Source organism: Cetorhinus maximus, chromosome 11 (assembly GCF_964194155.1).
Source record: "Cetorhinus maximus chromosome 11, sCetMax3.hap1.1, whole genome shotgun sequence".
Taxonomy (NCBI): Eukaryota; Metazoa; Chordata; class Chondrichthyes; order Lamniformes; family Cetorhinidae; genus Cetorhinus; species Cetorhinus maximus.
The window spans coordinates 107,099,054-107,117,883 of record NC_135889.1 but is presented as its reverse complement, the minus strand read 5'-3'; the positions used below and the strand labels follow the sequence as shown (position 1 = coordinate 107,117,883).

Below are 18,830 nucleotides of genomic sequence, written 5' to 3'. Positions count from 1 at the left end.
GTCCACAAACATTCACTCCCTCCACCACCAAAGCACAGTAGCAGCAGTGTGTACCATCTACAAGATGCACTGCAGGAATTCACCAAGGCTCCTTCGACAGCACCTTCCAAACCCACGACCACTACCATCTAGAAGGACACGGGCAGCAGATAGATGGGAGCACCACCACCACCTAGAGGGACTCCTTCAAGTCACTCACCATCCTACTTGGAAATATATTGTCGTTCCTTCACTGTCGCTGGGTCAAAATCCTGAAACTCCCTTCCTAACAGCACTGTGGGTGTATCTATACCACATGGACTGCAGCGATTCAAGAAGGCAGCTCACCATCACCTTCTCAAGGGCAACTAGGGATGGGCAAGTATGGGGTCAAGTATGAATGAACCCCAGGGCAAGGTACCAGAAAATAACTGATGTCTAACAAACCAGAGGGAGATGAAGAGGGCAAAAAAGATAAGGAGCGGAAATTGGCAGGGGAAAAATTAAAACTAATATTCTCGTGCAGAAGAATTCTACTGCAAATCAGGGTTTGCTTTATATTTTCTTTAATCTGTTCACATCAGGAACAAAGTGCAAAGTTTAGAATTTATTTTTAAACAAAGAATTGTATTACTAATGGTAGCTTACAGCTCCTGGAAAAACTTTTAATTTTTTTTGAAGCAGCTTCACTATTTTGGTGCACTAGATTGAGCGATCAGTTAATTTTGAGACCAGTCACTCTAGTCCAATTGGTGCATTGCACATCAAGAGGTAAGTCGCACAAGTTACACACAGGACAGAGGAGGTGGCAACCATCTCATGTGAAATAAAAGTATCATTGGAAAATATATCTTTCCACTGTTTAATAGCAAGTAGTGATCAGGGAAGGCAGCTACATTCTCACACATTTAACCCTGGTTGCATAATAAAACAGTTTAGTATAATTGTGCGGTTGGATTCTTAAAGATAAACTGAACACTTTTTGTTCATGACATGCCAATCGAGACAAAAATACATCTCGGGTAATTGGTACACCAGCACTGAGCAGCGATAAATAGTACAGCGTGACTCCAAAGGAAACTTTTACTTTTGATGGCACAAACTAGGTAGACTTATTTAAAAATGCAATATGGGCTACGCTTTGCTGCTAAAGGAATGCTGGCAAAAAATTTTAAAGGTACTGCTGGCTAAGTATTTCAAAAACAAAAGGTTTAATATACTTACCAAAGCTTTGAGAGCAGAGATGGCATCTGAATTCACTATCTGCTGCAATGCTTGCAACAGCAGCGTCAATACCTCTGATGCCTGCCGTTCCTTTTTTGAGCCTTAAGTTAAAGAACATCTTAAAATTAGAAACAAATGTTTCTGCATTCTTCTGCATAAATCAAAGTTTCTGACACCGTTCTGCTTAACTGCGCATAGCAGTTAAGGATAATAAATAAAAAGAGGAGAATCGTTTCAGATTCATTTCTCACAAATACCAACAGCCAAGTTAGAACAGTAATGGCCTGGCAACAAGGTGCTCACATAATTGCAGTTGACGCGCTGTGGAAAGAAACATAAAAGGGAGCCTATCCTCAGAATAAAGGCATAAGAAATCACTAACCTGACTCAATGGCATTTCTCACATAGCCGATCAGATGCTTCCAAATAAGATTAAGCATGGCATCTATGGAAGACAAAAATGAGAAGATAGCATCATGGCAGACATACGTTGTGAACAACAGAAATAAAAAGTGAAACTACTTACTAGGTCTGGCAGCATTTATGGAGAGCAAAACAGAGTTAACATTTCAGGCTGATGGCTTTTCATCGGAGTTCATCAATTTGAAACATTAACTCTCCCTCTCTCCGTAGATGCTGCCTGACTGCTGAGTATTTCCAGCATTTTCTGTTTACATGCTATGTTTAATTTGGTCAACTTACTATTTACAATGTCTACCTTAAACAACTAAAATAGTTTAATTGTTCCTTAGTTGGTGAATATTTCACTCTTTTGAGAGATAAAAAAGGATTTAACTTCTATCAACTTTGAGATTGTCAAATGTTACACTGTACAGTACATCAAAATCAAATGCTATGAAATGATTTACCTTCACCCAGTTTGCCAACAGTAATGAATGCATCTCTGACTGCAGTTATCAGGGTTCCAGCATTCTTGCAAAAGAACGAAGGACTATTAATTAATGGGTGCTGCAGAGGGTCTGTAGAAAACAACAACAATTTTACTAAAAGAGCAGAAAACAAGCAGCATTGAGGCTAAAATGACATGTATAAAGACACATCAGAATAGATACAGTAAGAAAGTGTGTTAAATACGCCTGAAGACAAATCTTAAAACATAATCCACAGGTCAATTTCACATTAAAATCTGAAGCAGCCAATTTCAAAAATGGTGCTTTAGCTATGGTCTTTTTCATTATTTGCTTCAGTCTTACTTTCCTTAACCAGACTTGTAGCGAGCTATAATTGCACCAACTTTGGCAAGACTGGTTTTGAATTTGAAGTGACTTGCTGAATGCATTTTAAGTTGGATCCACTCAGTTTCTACATTCATTCCATGTACAGCAACCCTTTAAGGCTCCTGCATCCTTGAATGCATTAAAGGGGGCGCATTTCTGACCTCCAGTGGCAGCACAATTGGCATCTGTACCAAGATCACTTCAAACACCCCAGCGAAACTGCTGAAAGGGAGGATCAGCAACAAACTTACCCCTGCTCCCTGAAGGTTGAACCAAGCCCAATTATAGCCCTGAGATTCTACTGGGACACCAGGGGCATTCCAACCAAGAGAGAATCTATGAACAACAATCAAGGCCCAACACAATCTCCAAAGGAACTGAAACCCACTGCTCTAAGCAGATGTCCACAGTAACACGCTAGCTTCATTATAGTACAAGTCAAGCAAAACACTGTAAAAATAAAATAAAAGCAACCCAAATGGTTAGTAAGTATCAGGCATACCTAAACTAAGCTGGAGCTTGTTCTGTTTAACCAGATCGGTGACCTCAGGACCCACCAGAAGATGAAGTAATACTTCGACTCCTACAAGCTGCACCGCCTGCATTACTGGCAATGCTGAGAGGCTGGAATTCAATTGCAATCTTGGCACTGCTGGACTCGGTGTAGGAAAAGCAGCTGAAAGAAAGTTACATTCATGGGCTATGTTGTACAGCAATAAAAAATAAATTTCTAGTGTATTGCTACAGTATCACACATTCAATACATGAATTGTTTTACAAATCTTACCAGGTTTTTGTACAGAGGCTGGGGTTGTAATAGGAGAGATCATTGCAGTTCTGCAGGGTGTTCCTGGTGGATGCACAGTTCCATCAATACCAAATGCACTCTGCAGTAGCGGGATACATACCTACCATAATATAATGGAAGGTCACATCAGACATTTTATGCTGACAAAATCTAGTTAACAATCTAGATGGCACCGATTTTCAGCGATATCTCAAAACATGTTTAGCCACAAACTACTCAAGTCATGTTTTTCCTCATACAACTTTCAACCAAATATCTAACAGCAGTTAAAATAGACAAATCAAGAACTAGTAAGCATCTCTCTTACATGAGGGCAACCCCAACCCAAAAACTCAAAATACCCCCCAAAAAATGCTTACAAATTAAGCAATTGAATGTTAATGAGCGAACAAAAATTATGATATTTCACTTTGAAACTGAATTGGTTATCGATGCATTGGTTTCTACTAAACAAACTGAATCTGATGCAAAGATAAATGGACACCATGAATGCAGTAGGACCCTTCTTGTAATCAGAGTAATTGAAACCAAAATGTACAATTTGTCCTGTTGGAGCAAGTCTGATGCAGTACATCACAAATTCCTGCAGACAAAGATTTGACAATAACCCACACCACCTCGGCTAGCCAATCATAAGGTTACAATGCTCCCTTTTTTGCTGGCCCTTTCCGGCAGACAACAGCTGTGGATAAACTCAGGCTTAGTCAAATTTTCCCAAACATTGAGTAAACATTTTCAAAGCCAGGACTAACATAAAGCTGAAAAGCCCCTGAGTAATGTTAACCTATAAGCTTTCACTGGTAAATTAACACTAAACAATATTTTGTTCCTTTTCTCAACAGCAGGGGAAGATAAATTAACTAGTCAGCAAAAATATTCCAGAAAAGATGACATGCAAATATAGCTGTACGCCTCAAAGATTGATTGTGGGCTTTTCTTACCTGTTCAAAGTTAGCAGAAAGCAGTGGGCCTAGCCGAAGAGCCAAATACCACCAAACCTCTAGTTTGGCAAGACCCAAAATCTCCGTTCTTACGTGAATAGAACTCAGTGGCTGCATGAGCAACCGGAGCCGTTTTGCACTGCAAAGTATATCTGTACAGTAAAGGAAAATTTAACATATAAAACTGAAAGGATGGAAAAAGGTCAAGAAAATATTTGAAATCTCTCCATTAGTAAAGAGATTCCTGAATACATTTAATTTCCTCCTCCCATTTCTTTTTCCTCTCTTCCCTGTGCCTCACAATCTGCCAAAATGAGGGTGAGCCAGAGTTGTGCCGAGGACTCTGTCGATACCGCTCAGCAGTCAGTTGTTAAAAGAAGGGAAGCCGATTCCTATCTGCAGTTTCTACCTAGTGAGGAATGAAGATCAGGGATTGCAGGTGAGAAGTCACAACGTCTAGAACTTTCATACAACACCAAAGTAACATTAGCATCACACCAGTGCCAGGCGATGACCATCTCCAATAAGAGAATCTAACCATCTCCCCATGACATTCAATGGCTTCTCTTCCTGCTCCCAATTCATTGGCCCCCACCAATTTTTAAAAAAAAAATTTATTCCTTCACAGGTGTCACTGGCTAGGCAATCATTTATTGCCCATCCCAATTTTCCCTCGCGAGGATGGTAGTGAGCCACCTCCTTGAACCACTGCAGTCCATGTGCTGCAGGTGTACACATAGTGCTGATAGAAAGGGCCTTCCACGATTTTGATCCAACAACAGTGAAGAAATGGTGATGTAGTTCCAAGTCAGGATGATGTGTGACTTAGAGGGGAACTTGCAGGTGGTGGTCTTCCCATGCATATGCTGCTCTAGAGATCATGGGTTTGGAAGATGCTATCGAAGGAGCCTTGGTGAGTTGCTGCAGTGCATCTTGTAGATGGTACACACTGCTACCACTGCACGTCGGTGGTGGAGAGAGTGAATGCCGAAGATGGTAGATGGGTTGCTTTGACCTGGATGGTGTCGTGCTTCCTGAGTGTCGTTTGAGCTGCACTCAGACAAGTGGAGTATATTCCATCATGTTCCTGGCTTGTGCCTTCAAGATGGTGGACAGGCTCTGAAGAGTCAGGAGGTGAGTTACTTGCCACAGGATTCTTAGCCTCTAACCTGCTCTTCTAGACACAGTATTTATATGGCTGGTCCAGTTCAGTTTCTGGTTAATGGTAAACCCCAGCATGTTGATAGTGGTAGTAATGCCATTGAATGTCAAGGGGAGAAGGTTAGGTTCACTCTTGTTGGAGAGAGTCATTGCCTGGCACTTGTGTGGCATGAATGATACTTGCCACTTGTCAGCTCAAGCCGGAATATTGTTTCCGTCTTTGATGTCTTGCGGCATATGGAGATGTACTTCTTCAACCGTTGTTGTCACAAATGGTGCTGAACATTGCACAGTAAACATCCTTATGATGGAAGATCATTGACAAAGCAACTATAGGTGGTTGGGCCTAAGACGCTAACCTGAGGAACTCCTGCAGTGATGTCCTGGAAATGAGATGATTGACCTTCAACAACCAGAATCATCTTCCTTTGTACTAGGTATGACTCCAACGAATGGAGAATTTCCTCCCTGATTCCCATTAACTCCTGTTTTGCTAGGGCTCTTTTATGCCACACTTGATCATATGCTGCCCTGGCGTCAAGGGCAGTCACTCTCACCTCACCTCGAGTTCAGCTCTTTTGTCCTTGTTTGGACTAAGGCTGTAATGAGCCCAAGGAGCTGAGTGGCCCTGGAAAACCCAAACTGAGCATCACCAAGCAGTTTATTGCTGAATAAATGCCACTTGATAGAAACTGTCAAGATGCCTTGCATCACTTGGCTGATAATCAAGGGTAGGCTGATGGGGACGGTAATTAGCTGGGCTGGGTTTCTCCTGCTTTTTGTGGATATTTCTCATCTACATGCTGCCCCTTGGCAACATCATCCGAAAGCACAGCATTAGATTTGACATATATGCCAGTGACACCCAACTCTGTATCATCACCACCTCTCTTGACTCCTCCACTGTTGTTAAATTGTCAGACTCGTAATCTAGTACTGGATTAGCAGAAATTTCCTCCAATTAAATACCAGGAAGACTGAAACATTGTTTTTGGCCCCCACACTAAACTCCTCTCCCTAGTTATAGAGTCCATTCCTCTCCCTGGCAACAATCTGAGATTAAGCCTGTTTGTTTGTTACACTGGCGTGATATTTGACCCCAAGGTAAGCTTCTGGCCTCATATTCACCACATCTCTAAGGCTGCCTATTTCCAGCTCCAAAACATGGCCCAACTTTGCCCGTCTCAGCTCATCTGCTGCTGAAATCCTCATTTGTGCTTTCATTACATCTAGAATTGACTATTCCAACACACTCCTGGCTTGTCTCCCACATTCTACCTTCCATAAACTTGAACTCATCGAAAATCTTGCTGCCTGTGTCTTAATTCGTAGCAAGTCCCATTCACCCAACATCCCGTGCTTGCTGGCCCACACATTGTTGTTTTCAAATCCCTCAACAGCCTTACCCCTCTCTGTCTTTGTAATCTCCTCCAGCCTAGCAACCCTCAGATATCTGAGCTCCTCTGATTCTGGCCTCTTGTGCAATACCAACATTAATTGCTCCATCATTGGTACATGTGCCTTTAGATGCCTAGGTCTCAAGCCAATACCTTCTCTACACCTCGCTGCCTCTCAACTTTCCTCCTTTATGACACTTCTTAAAACCTACGTCTTTGACGAAGCTCTTGTGTGCCTCAGTGTCACAGCTTGTTTTATAACACTCCTGTGAAGTACCTTGGGATGTTCCCTTACATTAAAGGTGCTACATAAATCAGTTTGTTTTTCTGCTCAGGGAACTGGAGTCTTCAATCACATTGAAAAAGGAGAATTCAAGAATCGAAACACACTTCAAGCAACTATCGCTGCCAGAAATGAGAGTGCATGTACTTGATTTTTTCTTCCCACCCCTCAAATAAAATTGATATCAGCTGGGGAATAATGTGCTGTGTATGGTGGTTGGAGTTGCAAAAAGACAAAAAAATGGTCATGGAAAAACCTGACACTTCATATTTTCCAACATTCAGATTATAAAAGATTAAAAACATACAAGCAATACATTTCAAAAATATTAACCCTGGTCTATTTCACAAAGTAATAAAGATAAAGCATGCTTTCACATACCAGGATTCAATGCAAAATTATCGATCAAGCTTTTCCAAGCAATGAAAGCTATTTTCTTCACAACTGGAGAGCCACTACGAAAGCCCAACTCCTCCAAATGCAGTAGAGAATTAATGAAACTTCCTCCTCGGTGCAATGACTTGTACAGGGGAAGAGAGATCAATTTGATAAGTTATGGGGAAATAAACTGAACTGTGGTTTAATCTGTGTTGTAGGTTTGACCATCACCTAAGCAAAATAAATGCTGTTTAGCAATCCCCAATTATGCTCTTAAATTTGCAAGCACTATCTGCATTTTCTTTTAATATATTGGGCCAAAATAATTGAATGTAAAAGCAATGGAAGGTGGATTCTTGTTGCCTGTCTGGAACAGATGTGAAGACATTCCAAACTCCAGAGGAAAAAAAACATTAAACTGTCTATTAATAGCTCAGGGATGGAGGTATCCAGGACTCATTGCTATCAAGCCTTTTCACCTCACTTATTTAAAGGGGGCAGTAGCATAGTGGCAATGTTACTGGACTAGCAATCTAGAGGTCCAGACTAATGCTCTGGAGACAAGAGTTTAAATCCCAAAATGGCAGCTGGGGTAACTTCATAAGTCTGAAATAAAATGCTAGTCTCATTAATAATGATCATGAAATTACCGGTTTGTTGTTAAAAACCCCTCTGGTTCCCTAATGCCCTTCAGGGGAGAAAATCCACCATCCATGCTGGATCTGGCTTACATGCGACTCCAGATCCACAGCAATGTGGTTAACTCTTAACTGCCCTCTTGAAATGGCATAGCAAGCCAGTCAGTTATATCAAGCTACTTCAGGAAAAAAGCACTGTGGGTGTACCTACACCAGTTGGACTGCACTGGTTCAAGAAGGTAGCTCACCGCCACCTTTTCAAGGGCAATTAGGGAAGGGCAATAAATACTGGCCTTCCCTTCAAAGCCCACATCTCAAGAATGAATTAAAAAAAACCGTATGGGGAGCAATATAATGGATTGGCACTTAACACTAGCTCATGTCATATGGACAAATGTATCCTACCCCCAGCTGTCAATTACTTAAGTTGTATACTACTAGAGATAAATAAATGTACAACATTGAAATTTATATTACTTGAAGCTTTAGCCCACCTCTCCCTTTCAAGGAATGAGATCTACTGTACATTTCTAGGTTCAGTATTTTTCTTCAATTTCTTGGCCTTTACTGCAAGGGAATTGAACTGCAAGAATAAGGAATTCTTACTACAATTGTACAGGGCTTTTGTGAGACCACACCTGGGGTACTGGGTGCAGTTGGGCAGGACAAACAAGGCATGGGAATACACGATGAATGGTAGGACCCTGGGAAGTACCTAGAATCAGAGGGACCTTGGTGTACGTGTCCACACGTACTTAAGGTAGCGGGACAGGTAGATGAGGTGGTTAAGAAGGCATATGGGATACTTGCCTTTATTAGCTGAGGCGTAGAATATAAGAGCAGGGAGGTTATGCTGGAACTGTATAAAACGCTGGTTAGGGCACAGCTAGAGTATCGCGTGCAGTTCTGGAATCCGCATTATAGGAAGGATGTGATTGCACTAGAGAGAGTGCAGAGGAGATTTACCAGGATGTTGCCAGGGCTGAAGAGTTTTAGTTATGAGGAGAAATTGGGTAGACTGGGGTTATTTTCCCTGGAGCAGAGGAGATTGAGGTGGGGGACATGATTGAGGTGTATAAAATTATGAGGGACATAGATAGGGTAGACAGGAAGAAACTTCCCCCCTTGGCGAAGGGATCAATAACCAGGGGGCAGAGATTTAAGGTAAGGGGCAGGAGGTTTCGAGGGGGTGTAAGGAAGAATTTTTTCACCCAACAGGTGGTTGGAATCTGGAACTCACTGCCTGAAAGGGTGGTAGAGGCAGAAACCTTCACAACATTTAAGAAGTATGTGCACTTGCGATGCCATGGCATACAAGGCAATGGGCCTAGTGCTGGAAAATGGGATTAGAATAGGTAGGTGCTTGTTTGGCTGGCACAGACTCGATGGGCCGAAGGACCATTTTCTGTGCTGTAGACCTCTATGACTATGACTCTATGAGTTTTGATCCCATATTTAAAAGGAGGATATAGTTGCACTGGAAGCAGTGCAGCTAAGGTTCGCTAGATTAAATCCTGGGATGAGGGGGTTGTCCTGTAATGGGGCACTAAGTAAATTGGGCCTATACTCTCTGGAGTTTAGAAGAATGAGGGGTGATCTCATTGAAACTTTCAAGATTCTCAAGGGGCTTGATAGGGTAGACATACAGGTTGTTTTCCCTGGTTGACGGAATCTAGAACATGGAGGCAGAGTCTCTGGATTATGGCCTACTAATTTAAGACCACAATGAGAAACTGTCTTCAGTCAGTGGGTTGTGATTCTTTGGAATTCTCTACCCAAGAGGGTTGTGGATGCTTCATTGTGAATACATTTAAAGGTTGAGGTATGAAGTGATATGGGGAGTGGGCAGGAAATTTAATGGAATGGCAGAGCAGGCTCAATAGGCCCTATGGTCTACTCCTGCTCCTATTTATATTCTTAATTTTGAATATTCTACAGTAAAATATTCTCTTGCAGCAACTTCATGGGCTCCAGTATTTACAGCTTTGAGCAACTTAGTCTACTTTGCAATTAATTGAAAATATAAAGTGTGCACCTCTTTCCCATCATTTCATCATCTATTGGGAGGCAATGCCTAGGGTAATCTTACCTTTCCCAACAATTTCACAAAGAGGGGCCACAATTTCAACACATAAGTTTCATTTTTTGTTGTGAAGAGTTTCTGGAGCTCTGGAATCATTTTCTGAAACAATATGAAATATTTGAACATTTATGACTATATCCTTTGTTTTTTAAAGAAAGGTACAGAAAATGAATTTGTTGCACCGACTCACTGACCCACAAAAAAGGCAGAGGCACAGGCCTGTACCTTTGTCTTCCTAAACAGCGAGTCTCACAGCTCAGCAAATATTTGATCAGTAGGTGCAATTCCCTGTAGTAAAACCAATTTGCCCACAGCAAGGTTCCTCAAACAGCAATATGAAAATGAACATTTTTTATATATAAAAAAAATCTGAAGTTGATTGAAGGATAAATATTGATTCTGTCACCAGGCAGAACTCTCATGCTCTTCTGAAATATTACCATACAATCTTGTACACCCACCCTACAGAGGAGGCAAGGGCTCAGTTTAAACACTTCATTTGAAAGAGGGCACCTTAGAGGATGCTCCATATCCCCAAATAAGGCAGAGTGTCTGTCTAGATTTGTGCTCAAGCCTCTGGGGTGGGACTTGAACCCACAACCTTCTGACTCAAAAGCATGGGGGTGATCTTTGAGCCATATTGACAGAATCATACATGTCAGCTAAAATAGTAACAAAGGAAAAAAGAACAGATTCACACCTTTTGGCTGTGGATTGACACATGGTAACCAAAGCAGAATTTTTTTAGGCAATCACAGAAGGGGAAAGTTTACAAACTAAATAGGCTTCGAAATTCCAGTACATCAGTAATCTGGAGAATTGTTATTTTAAAAAGAGAGACAAAATAACAAGTGTTCTTATTCTCATACTTACTGAGGTCATTAGGGGCTCAATTATGCCTGCTACATCCGGCTGCTTTTGAAGGAGAAGTGGTAGCCCCATTTCCAGAGCTGTTGCTGCTCGTAACCGTACTTTGGGGGCTGAATGAACTACAAGAGGAAGTATTAGCCTGGCCCATTGAACAGCATTTTCTCCCATCTGAACTGGTGTCTGCTCTACCAGCCTTAAAACAGGAGAAGTAAAAGTTTAGAAAACCTATCCACAGAAACTTTCCCTAATTTACAAACAGATCTGCTTGAAGATCTCTCAACACACTGTCTAATAAAAACCTTTCATCTTTACAAATATCACATAACAGAGGTATTAAAACGTGTCTTGATGAGCCAGATCAGAGACACTCAAGTCACATCAATAAAACTTGCAACTTTAAGAAAAACAATTTTTTTAAATCCCTACAAGAATATTCACTATCAGGAGATCACTGGACACATTTTGATATAAAAACTTATATCTTACTGCTCCTGTTCAGACATGATTAATTTGAAAATGCAAATACAATTATGATATAAAGTTTACACTTTAAAGCATACACTTTAAAATGTTTCAGTAGACCAATATATATTTGAAAGAAAATCTTTAATTCATGGCGTCTCCATCAGGTTTAAAGTTTACTCAGATGGAACTAAGCACTATTAACTTAGTGCAGTGATGAGGGTCTAATTAATCATTATGAACTTTATAACAATGTATCTTTACAAAATCTTGCACAATATTAAGCTATTCTATGCTAATTCTCATGAATGTAACTGTCCCCACCCCTTTCAAAATAAATATCCAGCCTCAACACCTCATTCCTTGCAAATTACTGCTCCATCTCCAACCTTCTTTTCTCACCAAAGTCCTTAAAGTGTTGTCTTCCAAATCTGTGCTCTTTTTCCCCACAATTCCATGTTTTAGTCTCTTCAATTAGGTTTCCAGTCCCACCACAGTACTGAAACTGTCTTGATCAAAGTCACAAATGACATTATCTGATTATCTATCCCTCCTCATCCTTCTCAACTTGCCTGCAATTCTCAAGACCATACCGCTGTTCTGTAACACCTTTCATCCATTGTCTAGCTGGGTGGAACAGCATTTGGTTTGGTTCCATTCTTATTTATTGAATAGTTGCAAGAGAATCATATGCAATGGCTTCTCTTCCCACTCCTGCATGGTTTCTCTAGAGTGCCCCCAAAGGCCTATCCTTGACCCCCTTTATTTTCTCATTTTCATACAATCCTTTGGCAATGTCATCTGAAAACATCAGGTTCCTCATATATGCCAACGACACTCAGTTCTATCACACCACACCGCTCTGGACCCCTTTACTGTCTTAATTTGTCACACTGCTAGTGCATTATTCAATAGTGGAAGAGCCGAACATTGCTCCAGCTAAATATTAGGAAGATTGAAGCCATTGGCTTTGGTTCCTGTCACAAACTCAGTTTCCAGCTCTGGCAACTGCCTGAAACCAATTCAGACCACTCGAAACCTTGGTATTGTATTGACCCAGATATGAACTCCTGACCACATACCTTCTATATCACCAAAACTACCTACTTAACCTTCATAACATCACTAGACTCCGACACAGGCTCAGCTGATCTGGTGCTGAAACCCCCACCCGTACCTTTGTTAACTCTAAGCTTGATTATTTTACCACTCTCTTGCCTGGCCTCTCATTTTCCACCTTACATAAAGTCGAGTCATTCAAATCTTTGCTTGCAGTATCTTGACGCATTGCAAGTCTTATTCATCCATCACCCTGTGCTTGCTGACAGTATCTCAGTCTGACAACCTCAATCTTAAAGTTTGCATCTTTGCTTACAAATCTCTCCATGGCATCAACCTTTCCCATTTCTGTAATTTCCATTCACCCTTCAAGCTTTTGAAATCACTGCGCTCTACAAATTCTGGCCTCTTGTGCATCTCAAATTTTAATTGTTCCACCACTGGTAGGCATGCTTTCAGATGCCTTGGTCCCAAGCTCTGGAATTTCCACCCTGCCTCTCTCCTCTTTTAAGATGCTCCTTAAAATCTACTTCTTTGGCCTGGCTTATGGTCACTTGTCATCTGTGGCTCAGTGTCAAAAAATGTGTCCTTTTGATATCACTTGTTAGACGTGTCGAAACATTTTTGCTACGCCAAGTGCCATATAATTGTAAGCTACTGGAGTGATTTTGATGCAGTCAGACTAATTGAAACTACATAGAATCAACCTAAAAAGTTACATTTTCATACCCTTGCCTAACCTCTTCCAGGGCAATGTTTAAGGTTCTCATTAGCTAAAGTGTACATATTACAGAAAGTGAGGAAACACACTGTACCTGGATCTTGGCTACTTCTATTTTATAGACCACCAATTTTGCAGGCCTGGTTATGTGGAAAGGTCTGTCCTCATTGCTCCTCTCTTATTGGTGGATTTGGGAATTCTCAAGCACAGAGGAAGCCATATGAGAATAGACCACTTCAACACAGACTGCAACATTCTAAGCAAGCAAAAATCAATAGCTTACAAAGTGCATGCGTGCAGCACTGTGCAGGCAAAGTTTGCGTGTTCTTTATCATAGAAAGTTTACAGCACAGAAAGAGGCCACTTAGCCCATCATATCTGCACCAGTCCATAAACAAACTACCCAGCCTAATCCTACTTTCCAGCATTTGGTCTGTAGCCCTGCAGTTTACGGCACTTCAGGTGCACATCCAGACACCTTTTAAACGAGTTGAGGGTTTCTGCCTCTACTACCCTTTCAGATAGTGAGTTCCAGACCCCCACAAACATCGGTGAAAAAAGATTTCTTCATCTGCCCTCCAATTCTTCTACCAATCACTTTAAATGTGCCCCCTAGTCACTGACCTCTCTGCTAAAATAAATAGGCCCTTCCTATCCATTCTACCCTGGTCCCTCACAATTTTGTACATCTCAATCAAACCTCCCTTCACCCTCCTCTGTTCCAAGAACAATCCCAGCCTATCCAATCTTTCCTTATAGCTGCAATTTTCTAGTCCTCGCAACATCCTCGTAAATTGCCTCTGTACCATCTCTAGTGCAATTACATCCTTTCTGTAATGTGATCAGAACTGCACACAGTACTCGAGTTATGGCCTAACTAATGCTTTGCATAACTTCAGCATAACCTCCCAGTTCTTATACCCTATGCCTCAGCTAATAAATGAAACGATTCCATATGCTTTCTTAACCAGCTTATCAACCTGTCCTGCTACCTTCAGGGATCTGTGGACATTCACTCCAAGGTCCCTCACTTCCTCTACACCTCTCAATATCCTCTCATTTATTGTGTATTCCTTTGCCTTGTTTGACCTCCCCAAATGCATCACATCACACTTCTCTGGGTTGAATTCCATTTACCTGTTTAATTACAGCAATAGTTTGAAAATCACAATCTTTCAGTAAACTGAAACAGTATTTTCCAGCCTTATTCTCGAAATAGAAATATGCATAACATGGTTTAAATGGCAATTAGGGATGGGCAATAAATGCTGACCTAGCCAGCAATGCCTACATCCCATGAATGATTAACAATAATAGAAAATTCAAACAGGTCTTCATTTAATGCCAGACAAAAATGTTAATTCAGTTTTCAGTGTTTTCCAGGAGATAATTTCGAAATCTTTTTAAAAAGTTAGTAATGAAGTCATCGCAGATAGCAAACCAGCTAAATTAAGGGATTTCGCTTGATCATATTGATTTGCAACATCAGTTTTACCAAATGTATTTTTAGAATAGTGAAAATCTTCCCATTCAGTAATAAAAAATTCAAATGAATATGGATCTGCTGGAACTATTTCAGAAAATTACTGAACTAATGCAAAACCTCCTGATTTCCAGAATCCACATAACAGTACTTCCTTACTTTGCAATTACATTACTTCTTAAATGTATAAACGTGAGAATAATTTCACTTTGATCCACACTTACCTTATAATAAGGTTTAAGGCTTCATGTTCAATGACCATTGACTGTTGATCTCTTGTTAATATTGTTTCTATTGCTCCAAGCACATTTTGAACCTAACAGCAAAACAAAACTAGTGAGCAATTTGGTCACTGGCCAACACTTAATACACTACAGACAAAAAAAAATCCAGGAAGGTATAGAAAAATTAGGTTAAAATTGTAGTACAATTTGAAAGAACCTTCACTGAATAAATAATTTGAGCTAAAGTTTGAAGTTGCATTTATGCTACAAATGTAGGCATTGAAACAATTGTGAACCAACTGATCAATTGCTATAGCAGCTTAAAATCAGCTCTAATATAGTGCCAGTAAGCTCAAGCCATAAATTACATTAAAATATTTCAGGATTTTGGATGATGTACTTCATTATGACATTTTCCCTCAGGTGAAAAGCTCAATACTTTCCTTTGGTATGCAACCATCTATAGAACCTGTTCCCTCCCTAATCTTTTTAAATATAATTATGAACATTCAAAATGAGACAGTAGGAAAGGGCTGAGCAAGTTACAAGAGTAGTATTTAGACATACTGCAAAAAATCATACCCAATGATGACAATTAACATTTAAATTGAGATTGATCTGCTTTTTGGTGGCATGAAGTATGTTCATGTGCTCGAACTTGCATTTATATTGCATTCTATTGCACCCTCAGGATATTCTAAGGTCCATTATAATCAAAGAATTGCATTTGAAATGCAGTCACTTGTCTTAATAAATGTGGCAGCCAGTTTGCACACAAGTTGTAAATAGCAACAGGGATGGCAATTCCAATTTCTGTTTCTACTGGTGTTAGTGGAGAAAAATAAATGTTAGCAAGATCCCTCTGCTCTATTTCAAACTATGCTGTGGCTTTTTTAACATCTTTTTCCACAAGCAGATGGGGCCTTGGCTTACCATCTCATCCAAAAAGGCAGGACCCTCTGACAATGCAAGTCTCTCAGGAACGGTGATACAGTTCCAAGTCAAGAACACAGGTAGCTCAAAAGGGAACCTAAAGCTGGTGGCGTTCCCATGCATCTACTGCTGCTGTCTTTCTAGCTGGTAGTGGCATGGGTTTGGAAGGTGCTGTTGAAGGAGCCTTGGTGAGTTGCTGATGTGCATTTGTAGATGGTACAACACTAATATTACAGTGGAAGGAGTGAATGCTTAAATTGGTAAACGGAGTGCCAATCAAGCGGGCTGCTTTGTCCTAGATGATGTCAAGCTTCGTGAGTGCTGTTGGAACTGCACTCATCCAGGCAAGTGGAGAGCATTCAATCACACTCCTGACTCGTGCCTTGTAAATGGTGGACAGCTTTTGGAGAGTTGGGAGGTGAGTTACTTGCCGCAGAATTCCCAGCCTCTGACCTGCGCTTGTAGCCACATTGTTTATACAGCTGGTCCAATTCAGTTCTGGCCAATGATATTCCTCAGGAAGTTGATAGTGGAGAATTCATTGATGATAATGCCATTGAATGTCAAGCAGAGATGGTTAGATTCTCTTGTTGGAGATGGCCATTGCCTGGCACTTGTGTGGTGTGAATGTTACTTGCCACTTGTCAGCCAAGCCTGGATGTTGGCCAGGTTTTACTGCATATAGACATGGACTGCTTCAGTATCTGAAGAGTTGTGAACATTGTGCAATCATCAGTGATCATCCCCACTTCTGACCTTATGATGGAGCAGCTGAAAATTTTGTGCTTAGTACAGTGCCCTTCTGCAGCAATGTCCTGGGACTGAGATGACTGACCTCCAACAACCACAACTATCTTCCTTTTTTGCTAGGTATGAATTCAACCAGTGGAGAGTTTTCCACCAGATTCCAACCATTTCAGTTTTGCTAGAGCTCCCTGATGCCACACACAGTCAAATGCCTTGATGTCAAGGGTGGTCACTCTCACCTCGGAGGTCAGCTCCTTTGTCCGTGTCTGGACTAAGGCTGCAATGAGGTCAGGAGTCAAGTGGCCCTGACGGAATCCAAACTGAGCTTCAGTGAGCAGGTTATTGCTGAGCAAGTGCTGCTTGATAGCACTGTTGATGACCCCTTCCATCACTTTGCTAATGATCGAGAGTAGACTGATGGGGCTGTAATTGCACATAACCCGGGCAATTTTCCATGTTGCCGGATAGATTCCAGTGCTGTCGCTGTGCTGGAACAGCTTGGCTAGGGGCACGGAAAGTTCTGGAGCACAAGTCTTCAGCACGACTGCGGAATGCTGTCAGGGCGCATAACCTTTGCAGTATCCAGTGCTTCAGCTGTTTCTTGATATCACTTGGCGTGAATCGTATTGGCTGAAGACAGGTATCTGTGACGCTGGGGACCTCTGGAGGAGGCCAAGATGGATCAGCGACTCGGCACTTTTGGCTGAAGATTGTAGCAAAAGTTTCAGCCTTGTCTTTTGCACTGACATGCTGGGCTCCCCATCATTGAGGATGGGAGTATTTTTAAAGCCTCCTCCTCCAGCTATTTGTTTAACTGTCCACCACACCATTCATGACTGGACGAGGCAGAACTGGATGTGGCAGGACTGCAGACCTCAGATCTGAGCCGTTGGTTGTGGGATTGCATGCTGCTTCCCACTATTTGGCATGCTAGTCCTGTTGTAGCTTCACCGGGCTGGCACCTCACTTTTAGGGTTGCCAGGTGCTGCTCCTGGCATGCCCTCCTGTACTTTTCATTGAGCCAGTGTAGATTGCCCAGGTTGATGGTGATGGTAGAGTGATGATATGGTGGGCCATGAGATTACAGATTGTGTTCGAGTACAATTCTGCTGCTGCTAATGGCCCACAGCGTCTCATGGGTGCCCAGTTGAGTTGGTAGATCTGTTTTTACTTAGCACGGTGTAGCGCCATACAAAACGGTGGAGGGTATCCACATTGTGAAGGCAGGAGTACATAGTCACAAGGACTGTGCAATGGTCACTCCTACCAATACTGTCACGGATAGATGCATCTGGTACAAATAGATTGCTGAGGACGATAGCAAGTAGGTTTGTCCTTTTTGTTGGTTCCCTCACCAGCTGCCGCAGTCTGAAGCTAGCAGCTATGTCCTTTAGGGCTCAGCCAATAGTGGTACTACTGAGCCACTTTCGGTGATGGACACTGAAGACCCCCACTCAGAGTGTATACAGTGCCTTTGCCACCCACAGTGCTTCTTCCAGTTGGTGTTCAACATGGAGGAGTACTGGTTCATCAGCTGGGAGGGTGCAGTATGCGGTAATCAGCAGCAGCTGCCACTAAAATAGCACTAAACTAAAATTGAACAAAATGTTCAATTTGTGTCAGGGAAAATTAATTCCATTTAATATCCAGAACAGAATAGTTATAAACACAGCAATATTTGCAGGAAAGCTCACCTCCTTCGCAACTACTTCTGCACAAAAACTCTGTTTCGATATAACCCAAAGTGCTCTTGTACACGTGTTCTTATCAGTTGATTTGACTGCAATATCACAGAGTGTCATAATCAACTGTCTGGCTTCAGGTTCTGCAGGGAAAACAGAAGGAAAGACAAATCATTCATAGTTATATGGGAGGTCAACCCTAAAAGCTAATTATAGTATTATGTACTGCCATATTGCAAGAATACCATCTACACCAGGGAACTGAGAATTTTACAGCAGGGTTTGAATAAAGGCAGTTAAACACTTTGACAAGCTTACAACTTATATTTATATAGTGTCTTTAATGTAAAAACACTCATGACAATTCACAGAAACGTAGGAAATAGGGGGAGTAGGCCATTCAGCCCCTCAAGCCTGCTCTGCCATTCAACTAGATCATGGCCATTTCCCACACTATCCCCATATCCCTTGATGTCTTTAATATCTAGAATTCTATCTATCTCTGCCTTGAACCTACTA

General features: G+C 41.4%; 1 protein-coding gene across 3 annotated transcripts in view; it reads right to left on the bottom strand.

The window, feature by feature from the left end:
* Nucleotides 1-18,830, bottom strand: part of rif1 (replication timing regulatory factor 1) — a 90,317-nt gene that overhangs the window by 47,068 nt on the left and 24,419 nt on the right. For all 3 annotated transcript variants that reach the window (XM_078552558.1, XM_078552559.1, XM_078552560.1), the window contains 11 exons: nt 18,324-18,454; nt 14,950-15,041; nt 11,004-11,193; nt 10,137-10,229; nt 7,413-7,551; nt 4,191-4,342; nt 3,229-3,349; nt 2,944-3,117; nt 2,073-2,183; nt 1,586-1,648; nt 1,204-1,304 (listed from right to left, as the gene is read on the bottom strand). In XM_078552558.1, the coding sequence (XP_078408684.1) occupies nt 1,204-1,304; nt 1,586-1,648; nt 2,073-2,183; nt 2,944-3,117; nt 3,229-3,349; nt 4,191-4,342; nt 7,413-7,551; nt 10,137-10,229; nt 11,004-11,193; nt 14,950-15,041; nt 18,324-18,454 (1,367 nt within the window). The remainder of the gene's footprint in view (nt 1-1,203; nt 1,305-1,585; nt 1,649-2,072; nt 2,184-2,943; nt 3,118-3,228; nt 3,350-4,190; nt 4,343-7,412; nt 7,552-10,136; nt 10,230-11,003; nt 11,194-14,949; nt 15,042-18,323; nt 18,455-18,830) is intronic.